General features: G+C 48.0%; 1 protein-coding gene across 1 annotated transcript in view; it reads right to left on the reverse strand.

Annotated features, from left to right (window-relative positions):
• Znf775 (zinc finger protein 775) overlaps positions 1 to 19,382 on the reverse strand; it is a 22,283-nt gene that overhangs the window by 1,164 nt on the left and 1,737 nt on the right. The window contains 2 exon segments of the mRNA XM_048786749.1: positions 1 to 1,090; positions 7,705 to 7,786. The exon segment at positions 1 to 1,090 is cut by the window's left edge and continues 23 nt beyond it. Coding sequence (XP_048642706.1) covers positions 1 to 1,090; positions 7,705 to 7,735 — 1,121 coding nt within the window. The 5' untranslated portion in view covers positions 7,736 to 7,786.

Raw genomic sequence — 19,382 nt, forward strand, 5'->3', positions numbered from 1 at the left:
CTAGGGCAGCTCTGCCCACAGCTGGGGCACGCCGCAGCCTGGGCGCCCGGCAGGTGCGTGCGCAGGTGCTTGAGCAGGTGCTGCTTCTGGCGGAAGCTGCGGCCACAGTGCAGGCACGGGTGCGGCCGCTCCCCCGTGTGGTTGCGCAAGTGCCGCGTCAGGTTAGGCTTCTGGCTGAAGCGGCGGCCACACTCGGGGCACGCGTAGGGCCGCTCGCCCGTGTGGATGCGCTGGTGGATGTTCAGCGAGGACCACCAGGTGAAGCTCTTGCCGCACTCATTGCAGATGAACTGGCGCTGTTCTCCGGGCCCCGAGGGGCCAGGGACGGAGGTCCGGGCCCCAGGCTGGCCCCACCAGCCCTGGCAGAGCCCCAGCCAGGCCCACTCTGGGCGGCCCCGTGGTGTCCCGGGCCGCAGGTGGCAGGCCCGTCGTACAGTGGCTTCCCGAAGCATTTCATGCAGACCAGCGCGGGAGCCCTGGCGGTCCCGGGCGTGTGCGCGCTGGTGAATGCGGAGGCCCACCTGGTGGCGGAAGCAACGTTCACATTCAGGACACGCATGGGTGGCGGGCCGAGAGTGGGTCTTCTGGTGCTTGAGTAGATGCTGCTTCTGGCTAAAGCGCCTTGCACACTCCGGGCAGCAGAAGGGCCGCTCGCCCGTGTGGTGCCGCTGGTGGCGGGCCAGGTTGGGTTTCTGGCTGAAGCTCTTGCCGCACTTACCGCAGAGATACGGCTTTTCTCCGGTGTGGGTGCGCTGGTGGATCTTCAGGGACGACCACCAGCTGAACCTCTTCCCACAGTCCACGCACACAAAGTGACCCTCTCCAGTAGAAAATGTGGGGTTCAGAGGGCCAGGGGCAGCCCCGGGAGCCCGGCCTGCCAGCAGCCCATCCTGCTCAGTGGGAGGAGCCCACCTTGGACCCCCAGTCTCTTCCTGTGTCCCCAGACCCCGAGGTCGCCCCATGGTCTGGCATGGCAGGAGGCCCCGATGCTGCTGGAAAATGTTCTCCTTGTCCTTCTCGGGAAGCACGGCCTGTGTCTGCAGCAGCCACTCTGGCTTCTCTTGCTTGATCTTCATCACCAGCTCATCTCCTGCCAGGGGCAAAGGGAGAGGATGGAGAGAGGTCACTGGCTGCTCCCCAGAGTGCAAAGAAGGAGCAAGAGAGAGCAACAGGTGCGAGAGGAAAGAGAAAAGCTGGAAGAAGGAAGGCAAAGATTTTTAAATGGAAGGGGAAATAAAAGGCAGTAGGGGAAGGCAGAAAGGACACGCAGAGGGCAAGCTGAGGTGTGGATTGTGAAGGAAAAAAAAATATATCTCACCCTGCTTTCTCTACCCCAAGGCCCAGGAGATGCAGAGGAGGTTAAAGAAACCCTCCAAGGGCCGGGGTTGTAGCTCAGTGGTAAGAGTGCTTGCCTAGCACGTGTGAGGCACTGGGTTCAATCCTCAGCACCATATAAAAAATAAATAAATAAATAAAATGTATTGTGTCCATCTACAACTAAAAAACAACAACATCCAATGAAATCTTCTGGCCCAAGGGAACAAGGAGAAAATGGTCAGATCTGAATGTAGGCCAAAAAGGCCTCAACACCGGAAACAGGGGTTGCAGAAACAGGGTTGCCTTGCCTTGGTACTACACCCAGGCCACTTCACTCACTAGAGTCCCACGTGCTGCTCCTGGCCCACACTTCACACCTGTGCACAAGTCTCCAGAGGTACTTTCTGTGCCTACCTCAAACATCAGAACTCCAAATGAAAATGCCTACTTTAGGCACTAAAGAATACAGACCCTATGATCCCACTTACACAGAGATCCAAAGCTGGCCAAACTAGGGATGGCCGGGTGAAGGAGGCATGGGTTTTGAGGTTCCTGCAGTGTTCTGTCAATGTGGGTGCTGATTACAGGAGTGTATTCACTATGTGAATATGTATGTTATACTTCACGAAAGCTCTCATTCCATAAAAGGGAGATGAAAGCAAACAGTTGTGAACACAGAAGGAATAAAGTCTAAAAACAACAGATTTCAGCATTATAGAGACAACAAAATAAAACCAAAGAAGTAGAAGAAAGGTATTGACAAAGGTAAAAACAGAGATTTTAAGTGAAGGAAATGTAAAAGTACCAAAAGGATTCTGAAAAATCCTAAAATACTATTTATTGACTTTATATCAAAAAAATTGAAAATCTTTGTAAAAAGATGGTTTTGCAAGAAAATATCAATTAAAGCTAACCCAAGGATAGGTAGAAAAACTGATTATATAAATAATCAGAAGAGACTGAAGAGAAAGCCAGATTCTACCCCACGACAGGGAATAGGCCACATGACTGCAAAAACAGGCTCCACTAAAACTTCAAGGGAAGGATTAGTCCCTGCTATTTAAACTATTACGGGGAGTAGCAGGGAGGGAAAAGTCTATTAAGTCCGGCATAACTCTAGCATCAAAACAAGACAAAAGTGGGGGTAGGCAGGAAATTATAGGTTTACTGTTCTTTGGACAAATGCAAACATTAGCAAAACAAGTTCAGTGGCATTAAAAAGAATGACATATTATAACCCTGCTGGGATATTCCCCAGGAAAGAAAAGATGGCTTGACAGAATCATGACATGACTGTATTAAAAGTAAAAAACCTCATACCATATCAATAGGTGTGGAAAAAGTCATCTGCTAAAATTTAGCATCATTTCTGAAGGAAAAGAGGGAGGGAAATAGTAAAGAAGGGAGGAAAGAAGGAAAGGGAGGAGGGAATGAATGAATGAACGAATGAACGAACTAGGAACATAAGAAAATTTCTTAACCTGACAAAAGATGTATACTAGAAATTACAGCAAACACTACAACCAAAGACAAAAGATTAGAAGCAGTAAAATAAGGGTGCTCACTATCACTGACACTAGTCAACTTCATACTTGAGAAACCAGCAAAGCCGAGGAGAAAAAAGAAATACATAAATATGGGAAAAGAGGAGGCAACTGAGCTTTGCTTATGATTTTCAACTTAGAATGTACAATAGAATCCACTGAAAATGGAAATACAGCAAGATTACCAGGTAAAAAAATTAATCATTTTTTAAAATGGCAATAAAAGCTGGGTGTGGTTGCACACGCCTGTAGTCCAAGCAACTCAGGAGGCTGAGGCAGGAGGATAGCAAGTTCAAAGCCAGCCTTGGCTCAAAGCCAGCCTCGGCAACTTAGCAAGACCCTAAGCAATTAAGCAATTAAGTGAGACCCTGTCTCAAAATAAAAAATAAAAAAATGGGGATATGGCTCAGCAGTAAAGCCCCTCTGGGTTCAATCCATGGTGCCAAAAAAACAAAAAAAGAAGCGTAGTAAAATGAAAAGATGGAAAATATACACAATATACACAGAAACATGAGAAAGCAAGTAGGCACAAGGGCATCCTGAGGGTATATTCTGGGAGCATATCCTGGGGTTCAGACTTTTTGAAGGATAATTGGACAGGACTTGTTAAAATCAGAAGTGTATAGAATCTTCTATATAGAATTTCACTCTAGGTATTTATCCTAAGAAATACATACCAGTGGACCAGGCATGTCACTCAGTGGAAGAGCACATGCCTAGCATGCACAAGGCCGGGGCTTCAGTCCTGTAGCATACGCACACGTGCATGTGCATGTGCACACAAAGAAATATGTGCAAATACAAAGAGGAGTGCTGAGAATACTCACTGAAATGCAATTTGTAATTAGCAAACAATGGATAACAACCTAATTAGTAAACAATGGATAACAATCTAAAGAACAGTTTTAAAAAATTATCATTCTATTCATGATATGGGTTGTAACTGATAATTGAAAAAATTGGAAAATAACTATATATGCCAATGTGAAAAGATTCTAAAACATTTCAAGAGAAAGCAAAAAACAAGTTGAAAAAATTACATGAATTATTTGACCCAATTTATGAACATAAAACTGCATGTCTCTATGTACATACATATGTACTTACATGACCCAGGATGCTGTGTACAAACCTGAAAATGGTGTTTGTCCTCTGAAATGATAGGACTGGCTAGAGAAGGTAGAGGGGATCTTTACCTCATCTGTCATTTGAATTTTTCTGTATGTGTGTGGTACTGCCAGGAGTGCTCTACTACTGAGCTATACCCCTGGACCTTTTAATTTTTATTTTGAGACACAATCTTGCTAAATTGCCAAGTCTGGCCTCAAATTCTCAATCCTCCTGCTTCAGCCTCTCAAGTCCCTGAGATTACAGGTATGTGCCACCACACTGGCTTGTATCTTTTGAATTTATATGAGGATATTCAAATAATATAATTTTTAAAATATATTTTACAATATTAAAAAAATTTTTTTAGGTGTAGTTGGACACAATACTTTATTTATTTATTTTTATGTGGTGCTGAGGATCAAACCCAGGGCCTCGCAAGTGCTAGGCGAGCGCTTTACTGCTGAGCCACAACCCCAGCCCTCAAATAATACAATTTTTAAAAAATAAAAAGGAGGGCTGGGGATGTGGCTCAAGTGGTAGTGCACTTGCCTGGCATGCGTGCGGCCCGGGTTCGATCCTCAGCACCATATACAAACAAAGATGTCGTGTCTGCCGAAAACTAAAAAATAAATATTAAAAAAATAATAATAAAAAATAAAAAGGAGTGGGGATGTGACTCAGTGGTTAAGCATCCTTGGGTTCAATCCCCAGTACCAGAAATGTGTATGTGTGTGTGTTTGTATGTATATGTATATAACATACACACATATATAATTTTTAAATCCTTAAATATTTTAAAGAAAAAACCCTCACTAATAATCTGGTAGTCTTTCATTCTAGGGCCAAACCCCCTCCCCCCGCATGGCCTCAGGGTCATTGTGGGGGAGGATATCATGGAAGGTACCTTTAAGGAGCCAGTTTCCCTCCTTGTAAATAACTTCATAATGCTTCCCCTGGTGCTTGGTCATGAAAAATCATTTTAGTGAAAGTAACAATTTGAAAATGAAAGTAAGTGGTGACTGAAATTTATTATTGGGGCTGGGATGGTGGTTCAACGGTGGAGCGCTTGCCCAGCATGGGCAGGACCAGGGTTCGATCCTCAGCACCACATAAAAAAATAAAGGTATTGTGTTGTGTCCATCTATACCTAAAAATAAATATTTAAAAAAAAAGAAATTTATTTTTGGCAGAAACTGAACACCCAAGTGCAATGAGTTTAATTGATTATAGGAGTGTTTCCATAGCTGCAATGAAATGTGGCCCGGGAAGGTATTTAAGGGACTAAGTATCCAAATTGGCAGCCTGGTAGTGAATACAAGATATATTCAAACAAGAAGGGACCACTGTCCCTGAGTGACACAGTATCCATTAATACCCCAGAGCCCCCCCGCCCCAAGTTACTGCCTTGCTTGGTAAAACTTGGCCTTAATATCCAACAAGTAGCTTTCCCCTCTCTACCCACAGCCAGAAAGATGTCCCTATGCCTGAAGGCCTCAGAACTCCAGGATAGAGTTCTCACACCTGCTAATGGGCACAAGAATATAAACCTAGCACAGGTCCCCTGAGGTCCTGGGACTGAGGAACAGGGTGTGCTAGGCCCTCAGCCTGTCCCAGGGATATATCACTTCAGGGGTCTGGTATTGATACAAAGCCTCTGGCTTGCAGGTTATATTCCTCAGTCATCATAAAAAACATGTTTTAAATCTTAAATGGTTCAGATAAAATAAAAAGATGTTAAATGGGGATTACCATTTAATGAGTACAGAGTTCCTGGGTGATAAAAAAGATCTGGAAATAGATGATGGGGATGGTTACACGGCATTGTAAGTGTGCTTAATGATACTGATGTACACTTAAAAACGGTTAACTTGATAAATTTTACATTATGTATATAATGTAAAGCACTCCTGGATTAAATTACCACAACAACAAAAAAATGGATATACAACATATATAAAAATTAAAAGAGGAGATGAGGATGTAGTTCAGTGCTAGAGCATGCACACAGGCCCTAGCACTGAAAAAAAAAAAAATTAAAAGAGGTAAGTTCTCAATTATCTGAAAAATGTGGCACTCAGACAGACCATTCCCTTAAGTCTGGCCAGGTAAGAACTGGCTATAGCCTAGGAGTGGGTCTCGATATCTGTGCCAGCATTTTCCCTCTTCCCTACAGCCCCAGGGTTGCCTCAGAAGTGCCCTAGGGAGGAAGAGGGCCCTGGTAGTCTCCAAGTCTCCTTTTGTCAGAGCCACCTCACGGCTGAGGAGTTTATACAGGGAAAGTGTTCTCAAGTGTTTAGCACACATGCTCTAGGCTTCACAGTGATTGCATAATTACCGTAATGTCTATGTCTTACAGAAGCTCTCGGGTCCCAAGTGAGACTTGAACAAGGCCAGCCTGTCCATCTAAAGGTCCTTATCAAGACCCAGCCCAGGATGGGTGGTTTCCACACATGACACTGCCCCTCCTGGAGCGTGCTGCTAATGCTTATCTTTTACCCAGTCATGGCATAATTTTTGTCTCAGTCTTAAGTCCACTGAAATGATTTTTTCTGGGAGGGAAGGTGGTTCTCTCCACAGGGGTCTTGGGCTCTGGGGACTATAGAACAACTGCCCTGGGAGGGGAGAGGGAGATAAGAAAACCAGTCACACTCTGCCCAGGGGGTGATTCCTAAGTTGGGCTAGGCCTGCCCTGGGACCCCATTGCTGGTGGGGGAAAGGGATACAGCCACTCTTCAGCCCCCACCACTTCAGGACAGGACTGGTGAAAGAGCTGGGCACTGTGGCAGGAGGATTACAAGTTCAAGACTAGCCTGGGCAGTTTATCAAGACGGTGTCTCAAAAGAAATTTTTAAAAAGAGCTGGGAGGGCTAGGGGTGTAGCTCAGTGGTAGAGGGTTTGCCCAGCAAGAGTAAGGTCCTTGGTTCAATCTCCTGCACTAAAAAAACAAAAAGCAGGGGTGGCGGGGAGTGGCTGGGAGAGCTGCTCACAGGCAGAGGCAACAGTGGCATCACACCTGTAATTCATTACTCTGGAGGCTGAGGCAGGAGGATTGCAAGGTCAAGGGCAACATGATGAGTGAGTCCCTGGTGCAAAATGAAACTTTTTTTAAATTTTAAGGTCTGGGGATGTAGCTCAGTGGTAGAGCACTCCTGGATTCAAATCCCCTGCACAGGAAAAAATAAAAGAGCTGGGAGACCTCCTCACAGGTGCCAGGGGCTGCTGCAGCCCCAGCACAGGGCTAAACAGAAGGGCTCCTGCCAAGAACACATGACCAAACAGAAAAAATTTCCATTCCTGACAGCACTTGCCGGGCAGATACCAAAACTGAGGGCTGTGTTTCATCATAGCCAACTCTGAGCCAAGAAAGACCCTGAACTCTGAGTGACCCCAGGAAGCTTTCCTGGGCTGAACTGAAGAAGTTTGCTGATCAACAAACAACAGAGTCTGCTCTAAGCAGCTGTCCTACCCAGAGTGCTAGAGCTTAAAACATCTCAATTCCTGCAGCCATGCCTCTGTCTCCCCTGGCCTGGCAAGTTAATGGACTGGGCTTTGTCTTTTTTTTTTTTTTTTTCCAATCCCACAGTCTCTTCGTTCTAGTCTTTGGATGACCTTCAAGTCCAGGTCTCCACCCTGAAACTGTACATTCTAGATGCTCGGGGCAGCAACTTGTGTTTGGCTCCAGGAAGGACAGGCAGGCAGGCCTGGGACAGGAGGAGGCCACTTTCTCTCTTACCTGTACTGTCACCAGGCAGGCCACTCTCCATCCCTGAAGACCTCTCACGGCATCAGTGCTGGCCAGGTATCCGCCCTGCCATCTGAGAGTGAGATGGGAGCAAAATAAAGAGAATTGGCCTATGGGACAGGATGAAAGCCGGTCTTCCGGACCCTCTCCCATCTCAGACCTCGCGCTATTTCTCAGCCCTCTTCTAGGACCTCAGTTGAAATGTACAGGGGTTAACAGCACCGGCCTGTGGAGTCTACATTATGTAGTTTTAAACACACACTGCAATTTTACAGTTTTTAAAAATTCTGGCTTCCCTTCCTGCCCCCTCCATGTTTTAAATTAGATACCCTGACAAACTTGAAAACAGAAAAAGCATATGGCAAATTGTTTTTAATTGATAGTTTCAATTATGAGCACCCCTGAAATAAAGCTATTTTATAAAGTTTCATAACCCCTAAGGAAATAGTAGATCTTAGAAAATCACCATTATTTGCACACATTTACCAAAAAGCAAAGCCCTGGGGAGATAAAGAAGAAAAAGACTTGGTCTGTGTCCTTCCATCACCTATTTTAGGAGGTAGTATATAATCCTAAATTAGAAAAATAAAATAAACTGAAATGCATCAATATAGATAGATACCACAGTAGTGTTCAACTATCAGGGCAAGGGCTGGGGCTGTAGCTCAGGGGCAGAGCGCTCGCCTAGCACGTGTGAGGCACTGGGTTTAATCCTCAGCACCGTGTAAAAATGAAATCAAGATATTGTGTGTCCACCTACAACTGAAAAATAAATAAACAGATATCAGGGCAAAAAAAAATGCTTGTTGAATTATTAAAGAGAATTTTAGGAAGTGAGAGAAAAAGATGTGAGACAGAGAGAGATCATGGACACATGACACCATACTTTGAACTGCCGCGACAAGGGATGACTTCATGGAAGAGGTACAATTTCAGCTTGACCTTCAAGAATAAATCAATTTAGCGTACTAACAATTTCAACATTTTCCCCCCAAACAAAATAATCTGTTGGAATGTATGGGTGCCCCTGTGAGGTACTGTCCCTGGTAGAATGTGTCATCCAGGTCCTGCCCAACAGCCAGTCTTTCAGACTTGGACTTTTAACCTCTCCCTCTCCTGAAACTCCACCTCTCTGCCCAGTCAAAAGTGGCAAAATGGCATGATTTATATTAACCAAGAGGAAACCAGGCAGAGAGGGTCCCCGACATGTCCAGAGTCACAGAGGTGGTTGAATGGCACAAATGGACAAAAACCCAGGACTCCTGACTCCCAGACCAGAGCCTCACACCCCTAACATGGGAAAGGTGGCAAGTGAAGGCCACCAAGTGAGAAACGAGGAACCTCAGCTGAGGTCAGAGATCACGCAGGACGGGCCCTAGTCAAGAAGGCACCCAGGAGGCAGAGGGCCCCCACCCTTCCTCATCAGCGGCCCATCTTTCAGAGTCCCCATCCATGTTCCAGAACAAAGCTAGTCAGGAACCCTGCCAGGGCATCTCACGGTCGCCCTAGGCAGGGTGCTAGCTCACGGGTCCCTGGTTCAGCCATCACTTTTCTTTATTTTAGGCTGTGGTCTTCTAAGGCTTCCTGACTGGCTCCCTTCCTGCCGGAAACATGGCTGGGGGCAGATCGCATGGCTTCTTGGACGCCCCAAGCTGTTGCCTGGGAGTCCCCTCTGAAGCCCCCACATCCTCTGCCTGGCTGCCCTGAGCTTCTTCCTTCCTCAACGTCACCTTCCCAGAGCAGCCTCCCCTGGCACCTCAGTACCCAGCAACAAGCCTAACTGCACCTCACGTTGCCCCAGCAGTTTTCCCACCTGATGTGCTCGTCACTGTCCCCAGGCGCCCAAAGCCCCGGACAGAGCCCCCAGGAGAGGCACATAACAAATATGCTGCCAGCTGGGGACTGAGCTCAGACACCGGCTCATTTTATCACCACGCCAGTGCGCACGGTGTCTCCTGTGCTCACACCTGGCTTCATCCTCCTGTACCCCCAGCACGGCAAGGACTCCAAAAGCTGCCCCACAGAGACTCGCAGCCCAAGCTTCAGCCGCCTGGGAAGGGGCTCTTCCAGGCTTCAGTCAAAGCTCCTGTCTGGCCACCTCGGCTTGGCAACCCCTCAGCAGAAAGCCCACTCCAGCCAAGGAAAGCCTTACCGAGACCCCCTTCCCCCAGGGTCCCCTTCCTGAGGGTTCTGGGCATATCTACCGGAATTGGAATCTGGTCTCTGACAAGGTAAGAGAGGGGTATATGGGTAAACAGGAATCTAAAGAAAATTTAATTTCCCTGGTGTAGAGTGAAAGACACCTTCTTGGTTTTGGGGGGTGTTTTTGTTTTTTGTTTTTTTATGGTACTAGGGATTGAACCCACTGAGCTACATCCCCTGCCTTTTATTTTGAGACAGGGTTGCTGTTTGCCCAGGCTGGCCTTGAATTTACAATTCTCCCTCAGGCTCCTGTACTGCTGCGATTACAGAGGTGCAGAAGGACTGAGTATTTTCTTCAGAAACTTCTCATTGTTAAGTTCTGGCTCCATCCCTTTTGAAACATACATAGTCTTTTTTGAAGCCAAAAGGCTTTTGCCAACTTCACAACATAATGTTTTTTTGTTTTGTTTTTGGTTTTTTTTTTTGGTACCAGGGATTAACCACTGAGCTATATCCCCAGCCCGTTTTTTTTTTTTTTTTTCTTCTTTTTTAAGAGAACCAAGGCAACCACTGAGCCACATCCCCAGCCCTATCTTGTATTTTATTTAGAGACAGGGTCTCACTGAGTTACTTAGTGCCTTGCTTTTGCAGAGACTGGCTTTGAACTTGTGATCCTCCTGCCTCAGCCTCCCGAGCTGCTGGGATTACAGGTGTGTGCCACCGTGCCTGGCCTTGATGTCTTTCTTGAGGACCTGGGAGCCATCCTTCTGAAAAGTCAACATGCAGGAGGCAGGCCCTTCTCCACGCAAGGGCAGGAGCCTGGCTCTGGATGGTGCCTGGCTCCAAGCTGCAAAGTTAACTCCTGTCATAAAAATATGAAAAGCTAGGCTGAGGTTGTGGCTCAGTGGCAGAGCACTTGCCTCACACATATGAGGCACTGGGTTCGATCCTCAGCACCACATAAAAGATAAATAAACAAAATAAAGATATTGTGTCCATGTATAACTAAAAAAATATATTTAAAAAAATATGAAAAGCTTACTTTTCCTTTGGGTAAGGGTAATTAGATAGCAAATAGTCACCCTAATAAGTAGGTAAAATGAGGCTGAATTAGATGAGACATGGTAGTGTCACAGCTATGATTTATCTTGAGAACGGATGTGCAAGATAGATGGCCCCTGCCTGGCTATAACCAAGCTGCGAGTGCTCTCAGCCCAGCCATCTTGCAAGTGCCAGGAAAGGCATCACATTCTTCCAACGCTTATTCAATCAAAACAAACAAATAAAAAACTATTTTCTTGGGCTGAGGATGTGGCTCAAGTGGTAGCACACTCGCCTAACATGCCTGAGACACTGGGTTCGATTCTCAGCACCACATACAAATAAAATAAAGATATTGTGTCCACCTGAAACTAAAAAATAAATATTAAAAAAAAAAACACTATTTTCTTTCTTTTCTATTTTTGTGGAAGGCCTTTCTGGGTGATAGAGATTTCTTAAACTCTATTTCCCCAACAGGGGTCTGCCCTCACCTCTGCTGTATTTTCTTCCCTCAATACTGGAGACGCCTGGGAGAGGTGGGCAGCAGGAAGGGGAGGGCAAGGCCCCAGGAGGGGTCCCACTGAGAGTGGGGGCTCCTTCCATGGCTTCTGCACCCCACTCCTTGGAGAACCTCTTGCCAATTGACTTAATATCCACCTAAAGAGGCTCAGAGGATGGTGGGCCCAGGCCACGTTGATGTGGGAAGACTTTGAAGGGGTCAGAGCTTGGGCCATGAATTTGAGGCAAGGACAGAGGGACGGGACTTAATGTACCAATACATCCAGAGGTTCCTAACTCAAACCAGAGAGCCCTGCTTTATCTACTTCAGCTTCCAGAAGCTTCCAGGACCTAAAAGCTGCCTCAGGTGGCAGAAGGGCCTTGATTCTTGGTGATCTGCCCAGAGCTGTGCCTCCCTGTCCTGGGCTTCTGTCCTGAGCCACCCCAGGGTGTGAGGGAGAGCAGCCCTGTGGTCTAGGTAGAAATGGAACTGTTAATAGAAGGAGGAGGCCTCATGGGCCCAAGGGCATGAAGTGAGAAGTAAGGGGGACACACAGGTCAGGAATGGGGATAAGCCCTGGCTTTGGGGACTCACTATACCTATGTGCTCAAGTGGGAGATGTTTGGAGACCACACCCTGGGAAAGCCAAGCCCAAGGCAGTCCCTCCACATGGACACCCTTCTAGATCCTCCACACCATCACGAATGCCCAAGATTCTGTCCCTCCACCATGTGAACTGGCTTGTCCCTCCTCATCCCCAGCCCTGACATATCACTTGGCTGACAAGAGAGACCCCAGGCATCAGGTGGACAGGCTGCCCTGCAGGATGCAAGGCTCCACAGCCTAGTCTAGTCCACGTGGGCCCTGACCTGGGCTAGGCCACCTTTCCCTTCCACTCTCCATAAGTACCAAGTACCAGGGAATCAGGTCACACACAGGGGATGAGTCTCAGGACAAGGCTGGTCACCTCCTATTCCTACCACCTGCCCCTAACCCAGCCTCCCAGCAAGGGGTTGGGCTGCAGTTCTGATAAGAACCTCCTCAAGGGGAAGGCCCTGGTGGCCAGCTGCAGACCACACAAAGAGTGGATTGTGGCCTGCAGCAGGTGGTGAGGCCTGGGGGCAGAGGAGGTAACAAAGGGGCTTTGGTGTTAGCAGAAGACACTTGGGGAAAGAGGGAAGGCAACAGCTGGGGCAAGGAGCAAGGCCACACCCCCCACCTCCTCCCAAACCACAGGCATCTGCAATACACTCAGGGCCCCAGGTGGGGAACAGGAACTGAATGCAGCTCATACTCTCTTTGTCACCAGTGGGCTGGACCACAGTGCCTTCACCAGGAGCTGAGGCTTTGAGCTGAGCAGCCCTCATCCTGAGGCCCCACCAGGTCCTCACCCCATCAACCTTCCACCTACACCAATCACCCTTTGCTCTCCAAGGAGACCTAGGCAGGAGACACCTGCCCCAAGCCTCCATTTCTAGCATTACCTTCCTTGCCCTCTCCTCCTCGCGGGCACCACCTGGTGGTGCTTCTACCTTCCCAGCATGCCCTGGTATGCGCCAGCATGCAGGACAGCTTCTGCAAGGGGACAGCCAGGTCTGCACCCTGGTGCCGGGCAGGCTCTTAGATCAGCCTTCAGAGGCACAAGTGCGCATTTCCTATACCCTCATTTACCTGAGGAGGGCATTGGAGACTCCCTGAACACCTTGACCTTGACCTGGCTATGGCAGGAGGGTGGTCATTAGAGACAGGGAGAGAACTGCTAGTGAACACAGACTGGGTACCAAGCTCTAAGCAAGCACTGTCCATGTCGTCCTTCAGCCAGGGAAACCAAGGCTTGCTCAAAGTCACACAGCCAGCAAGTGCTGAAGCTGGGACCAAACTGAGTGGGGCCTGCCCTTACCAGGGTACTTTCCCCTCACCATGGGGGGTTCTAAGAGAAGGGGCATAACTGAAAGCAACTGTGACCAAGATGGCCTGAAACTGCCACCCTCATTTTAGGGGCTTGGCTTCTATACACACAGTGGTTATTTAAATTCAAATAAATTTAATTTAAAACTGGGTTTCTCAATCACACTGGCCACACTTAAGTGCTCAACAGCCACGTGAGTCTAATGCTACCCTAATAGACAACCAAGGTCATTTCTGTCTTCCCAAAAGGGAAGATCCAAGAAGGTAGGGACATTGTCCCTCCTGATCCCTGACATTCAGAAGGTGCTCAATACTGAGTTCTATGAATTAATTAAACAAATGGAGGACTCTGAAGAGATCACTTTTCTGGCCCCTGTCCCTTGTCACTTACAACAAATCCCTCAGGATAGCCAATGTTCTGTGCCTGAGAATTGAGTTTCAGTTAAGAGCAGCGAAGCTTTCATTTAAAATATATAATCAAAGGCATGTGGGAAACTGATATAAACACCACACACAAACACACCCAGGCTCCGTTGCATCTCAAATTCAACAAAAGTTCAAAGATGCGAAAATATGGAGATACTGATGCATGTGAGACCACCTGCCACACTGCACAGTGGTCCCCTCTGGCCACAGCTGGCTTTCCAAAGCTTGCTTCTGCTACGCACACACAGCCAACCAGGCCAGAACAAAACAAGATATACTGAGAGAAACAACATTCTCGCGACACTTATCACAACAAACTGTTATAGCTGTTCTTTGATGCTAGTTATTGTTAACTATTAGTGTTGCCTAGTTTATAAATTAAATTTTATCACAAGTAATTTTAGGGAAAAACAGTAAATATAGGATTCACAGTGACAGGCATCCGCTGGGGGTCTTGGAATGAATCCCCAAGGATTAATGGGAATCTATTGCATATGGAAATATAGAGAAAATGAAATAGTTTTTTTTAATATTTATTTTTTAGTTGTACACAATACCTTTATTTTGTTTATGTATTTTTATGTGGTGCTGAGGATCAAACCCAGGGCCTTGCACGTGCTAGGCAAGCACTCTACCACTGAGCCACAACCCCAGCCCGTGAAATAGTTCTTTAAACTCACAGACACACCTACAGATCCACAGACACACAAATGTATCAGTCGAGAACGACGAGAACGATGTCAACACAAATCATTACACAGCACACTAGGGAAAGCAGAAATGGAATCCATTATGACACGTGTCCTTGAATATTCAGGGCCATCCCTACATGTCCAAGAAACAGAACTCAGGGAGGCAGGACTGGAGGCACCACAGTGAGCTCTGAGCAGTGACTTGCTGGGTGACCTGTGCTGGGGTGAGGGGTGGTGTAGGCCAGCAGGGGCTATGCAGAAGCTGGAATGGGACAGAAAGTCCTGGGGAAACAACTAGGCTTTGCTCAGTTCAGCCTGACACCCTCCAGGGCCTGGCCCAAGGGCAGCAGCAGGCCCTTTCTCCTGTGGCCAGCTCTAATTCTGAATTTCCACAGGGCTGGATCGTCAGCCCAAGACTCCCCCTTGAAGCCCACTCCCCAAAGCAGCGAAGATCTCCCCACAGCTGCACATCAGGACCACATCACAGTCTGAAGTGGGAATCAGGAGCCCTGAGTCTTGGCCCCATGTCACTAATTCACTGTCACTTCAGCCATCTGGGCCTCAGGTTTCTGAATGCAGATGACTGAAAACATCCCTTCCATGGGTTTGTTATGAGCATCAAATGAGGCAATTTGAAAAGACCACACTGCCTGAATCCTACAGACTGGACAGTGTCTTTTCTCTCCCATTACTACCCTTTAAGATCAACCCACTCCCACACTTCCCAAGCCCAAGCTGCTTGGAAAACGACGCCCTGGTGCTCACCCTTCCTAAGCCAGGACTCCTGCCAGCTGCTTTGGAATCTTTAGAGGCCTGTACCACCAACTTTGCATGGAGGAGAGGGCTGGATATGGATTTCATTGTGTCCCTGTTGCTAAGCCCTCTACCATTTCTAGCCCTGACCATGTGGGCTTCCATCCCCATACCCCAGCATCAGACTTGCCCAGAACCCTCTCAATGGCACCCTTGTGCCCTCCTCATGACTCACTTTGCCCTCTTCTACTCAAACATCCACAGTTCTCCCTACCATAAAGCACCAACAGCCCATAACTGAACAGGTCATTGGGTCCTACCAGCACCATTTTAATGCCTCCAAGTTCTACTGCCCCTGCCTGAGTTCCAGTCTACTTCTCACCTGGATGACTTCAATGCTTTATTGTTTATCTTGGTATGCCAAGTTCTGTTTCTGCCACACAGAACCCAAACCAACTTTTCTAAAATTGAAATTTGAACATTATTTCCCTACTTAAAATCATTCAATGACTTCCTCATACTTTCAGATTTAGCTTAAAATTTCTTGTCAAGGCCAAAACCTGGCCTGTGGTCACCTCTCCCACTGCACCCAACATACTCCATCTCCCAATATCCAGTTCCTGAGCTAGAGCTTGTCAAGTCCTCACATACCCACCAATGACTCTTCTTGGAATGAACTTGCCTGACTTCTCTTCTCAGCCCAGATCAGGGATCATTTTGCCCAAGAAATCTTTTCTGTTACTCGAGAATGGTAGGAACTCCTCTGCTTAACCTATTCACCATTCAATCCAGTACCATATCCATGGGATTACTGTTATCATCAACACTTTCTCTGGATCTAGTAGTGGCATATGCTTGTAATTCCAGCTACCCAGGAGGCTAAGGAAGGATAGTAATTTCGAGGCTAGCCTCAGCAATTAACGAGACCCTGTCTCAAAATAATATATAAAAAAGAAACTCAGTGGTAGGGCATTTGCCTAGCATATACAAGGCCCTGAGTTCAATTCATCACTTGCCCCAATCTCCTCCCCCCGCCAAAAAAAAAGACCTTTTTCTGTCTCTGCAACAAGATTAAAGCATTTTAACACAGGAACACAGGGGTGCTTCCATCTCCTGGTACCCACTACAGGCCGTGCGCACTGTAACCATTACTAAACCTTGTTATAAGGGTACATTCAAATAAAAGAAATTTCAGTCTAAAACAGATTAGAAGCTCAGAATTAGAATCTTGGTGCTAAAAGAGAACAAATAACATCTAATCTCTTCATTTTGTAGATGAACACGGAGATTCGAAAAGAACATTAAGGCGGAGCCTGGACTGTCAACTTGCCTCCAAGCCTCCAACCCTTGGACTTAGACCACACCCAACCCCAGCCGCACTCCATCCTGCCCTGAAGGAGGCAGCATCTCTACATGCCCCACCTTTACAGAGGAAGAAGCCCCCTCCCAGCCCATCCCAACCCACCGAGATCTGACAGCAGTGCTCATTTTCCTGGAACAGAGGTTTGGGAAGACCATGCACACAGCTGCAACTTCTATGGTGCCTTCCTCTCACTATTCTTTACCTCCAGTTCCACCCCCCACCACCCCGCTCATTTAATCGCACACTTATTGAGCACCTACTACGAGTCTTTCTGCAAAGAGCACTGGCCCCCAGAAGCTGATCTACAGGGGAGGTGGACACAGACAGGGAACTCAGAACAACGGACCAGGTCAGGAGGGGCGGTGCACAGGCGACCCTCCGCTCACCATTAGGTTCTCCCTCGCATGCTTACGGGCCTCCCTCCTGACCTCGCTGCCCTGTCCTGCGGCCCTCCCCACCCCGGCCCGGGTCCTTTCCCCCTCGGCTGTGTGGGGATGGAGAAAGTTTGGGGCCCGGTGCACCGGGACGTGCGGGGCTCCCGGAGGCCCGCGCCTCCTCCCTCCGCTCCAGCCCTGGCCGGGTGGAGCAGGGCGGGAGGAGCGGGGCCGGGCACCCGGCCATCCTTCGCACTGCCCCTCCCCGCCCTAAATGCAGAGGGACTCGGAGGGAGGGGGCCGGGGAAATAAATACCTTTGACTTTGTAGCTAAGGTTAACGGGAACTGCCACCCCGGGGGCGACTTGGGCACCGGGCTCCCGGNCCCGCGGGCGCGCGGCCCCGCGCAGCAAACGCGTGCGCCGAGGGCTGTGAGGAGGAGGGCAGGCGCGGTCCAGCCACTGGTGACCGCGCGGCATCACGGCGCCCTTGTCCGTCCTGCCCTTGAGACCAGCTCTCGGCCTCGGCGCGCCCCACTTCCCGTACTCGCGCGTATTAATGTCTGAACTCAGGGCGCGCGTACGGGTTCGGTATCAGCTCCGCAAACGTTTTCGGAGCGCCCCGAGTGTTGCCAGCCACTGGTGTCTGTGCTGGGAAACCATCCCGAACCACAAAGAAGCCCCGGCTCTGAGACTTCCCCTCGAGCTCGTGTTTACTCTGTCGTCCTTTTTCTTTCCTCCCTGAGAACCTGTGTTCCCTGGGTGGTGCTGCACACATCGCAGGAAGGTGCACGTGCCCGGTGCGTGCGTGTGCAGAGGGAACCCCCAGCAGTGCCTGGTGATAATATTTACGGCGCTCCACGCGAGACCGTGGAAACGGATGCATTCAACCCCTTGGTTTCTAGCTGGGGAAACAGGGTCTGATCCGGTTAAGTTACCAGGTCTAGTTTCACCGCGCTCACTAGGGCTGTGATAAATGGAATCATCTCCCAGCTGCTAACCTGGTCCAGATGGCCAACTAGGGTATACAGTTCCCAGAGCCCTCTGGGAAAATGTAGCCCCAATTGGAAGGAAATCCCTCTCACTTATTCCTCAAAAGGGACAAGACTGGGTCAACTCCTACTGGCAGGATTGTCCGCAGAGCTGATGAGAAATTGCCTATGGAGGCAAGATTCAAACAAACAGAAGTGGGGCTGCTCTCTGACAGCCCTGTGAAGGAGGTGGACCTGATGTTCCTTAACCAGTCAACCCGGGATGAGGCATCTGCTTCAGGCCTAGCTGCTGTTCAGTCTCAGAAGCGCAATAGAAATTGAGGGTCAAGATTCTCTTCATTTTGCCACTTGCTTCAAGTACAGTTTTCACAAAAGCTATTTTTCTGTCTCTGGACTTTGATTTTATTCATCTGTAAAATAGTTAATAATTTTCTAGTTGCCCACATATCTTACTGGGCCTTGACAGTTATATTTGGTTATAAAGGATAGAAGCACTTGTGCTTCATAAAACCCAACACACCCTACAGAGCTCTGTCACTAGCAGTCTACCCTTCAGGGTCTCCCTCACAGGGTTACTTTCTGGAGGAGGAGCCACAAAGGCTCCTAGGACTCAGTCCTGCTTCAGAGACCAACATTGTAGTTCCAGGTCTTCCAGCAGCTAGTGTGACTGACCCTGTGAGGTCACTTCCACTCTGAGCTTGTTTCCTCCTCTACAGAGTGAAAGACTTCTCCAAATTGACATTCCTTGGCCAAGGGCATTTCAGGGGTAGAAAGAATGAAGCACATCTGAGAACCCATTCTCATTAAGCTAAAAAATAAAATAAGAGGAGAAGGCTTTTTAAGAGAAAAAAGGTTGGGGGAAGACCCCAAGCTCTTACCACAGTGTAGAGAAACACTTGTGGGGTAGGAGGTGCACATTAAAATTATAAACAGGTCTGCATTACTTAACATTTAAAAAGATAATTCAACACTTTTGTGTAGAAGGAAAAAAAAAGAAAAGAAAGAAAAACTGCCAGTTTTTCAGAAGAGAAGGGAAGCTCCTGAGACAGCTCTGACCCCTCCTGCCTGGCCAGCCCTCCCCTGTGACCGCTGTCTGCACGAATGCTGAGCAAGAGCTTGGGAACCACTGGCTCCTCAGAAAAACTCAGGAAGGAACCAGAGGCAAGTCCACTGTCTCTACTTTCCCAGCTTCCTCAAGACCATCTAGGTGGCTTTCTCTGTCCTTCAGACCTCTCCTTACCAACTCAACCCAAAACAGTGGGCAGCATAACACAGGACACCCAATACCCATCCTCACACCCAGGTTAAGTCCCTTTAAGATGACAATTTTTCTTGGGGTTGGGAATATAGCTCAGTTGGTAGAGTGCCTGCCTCACATGCACAAGGCCCTGGGTTCAATCCCCAACATCACAACAAAAAAAAAAAAAAAACGAAAAGAAAGAAAGATTTTTCATTAAGGTTAGAACCCCTGATCTGATTC

The sequence above is a fragment of the Marmota marmota genome, unplaced genomic scaffold (assembly GCF_001458135.2).
Source record: "Marmota marmota marmota unplaced genomic scaffold, marMar, whole genome shotgun sequence".
NCBI lineage: Eukaryota > Metazoa > Chordata > Mammalia > Rodentia > Sciuridae > Marmota > Marmota marmota.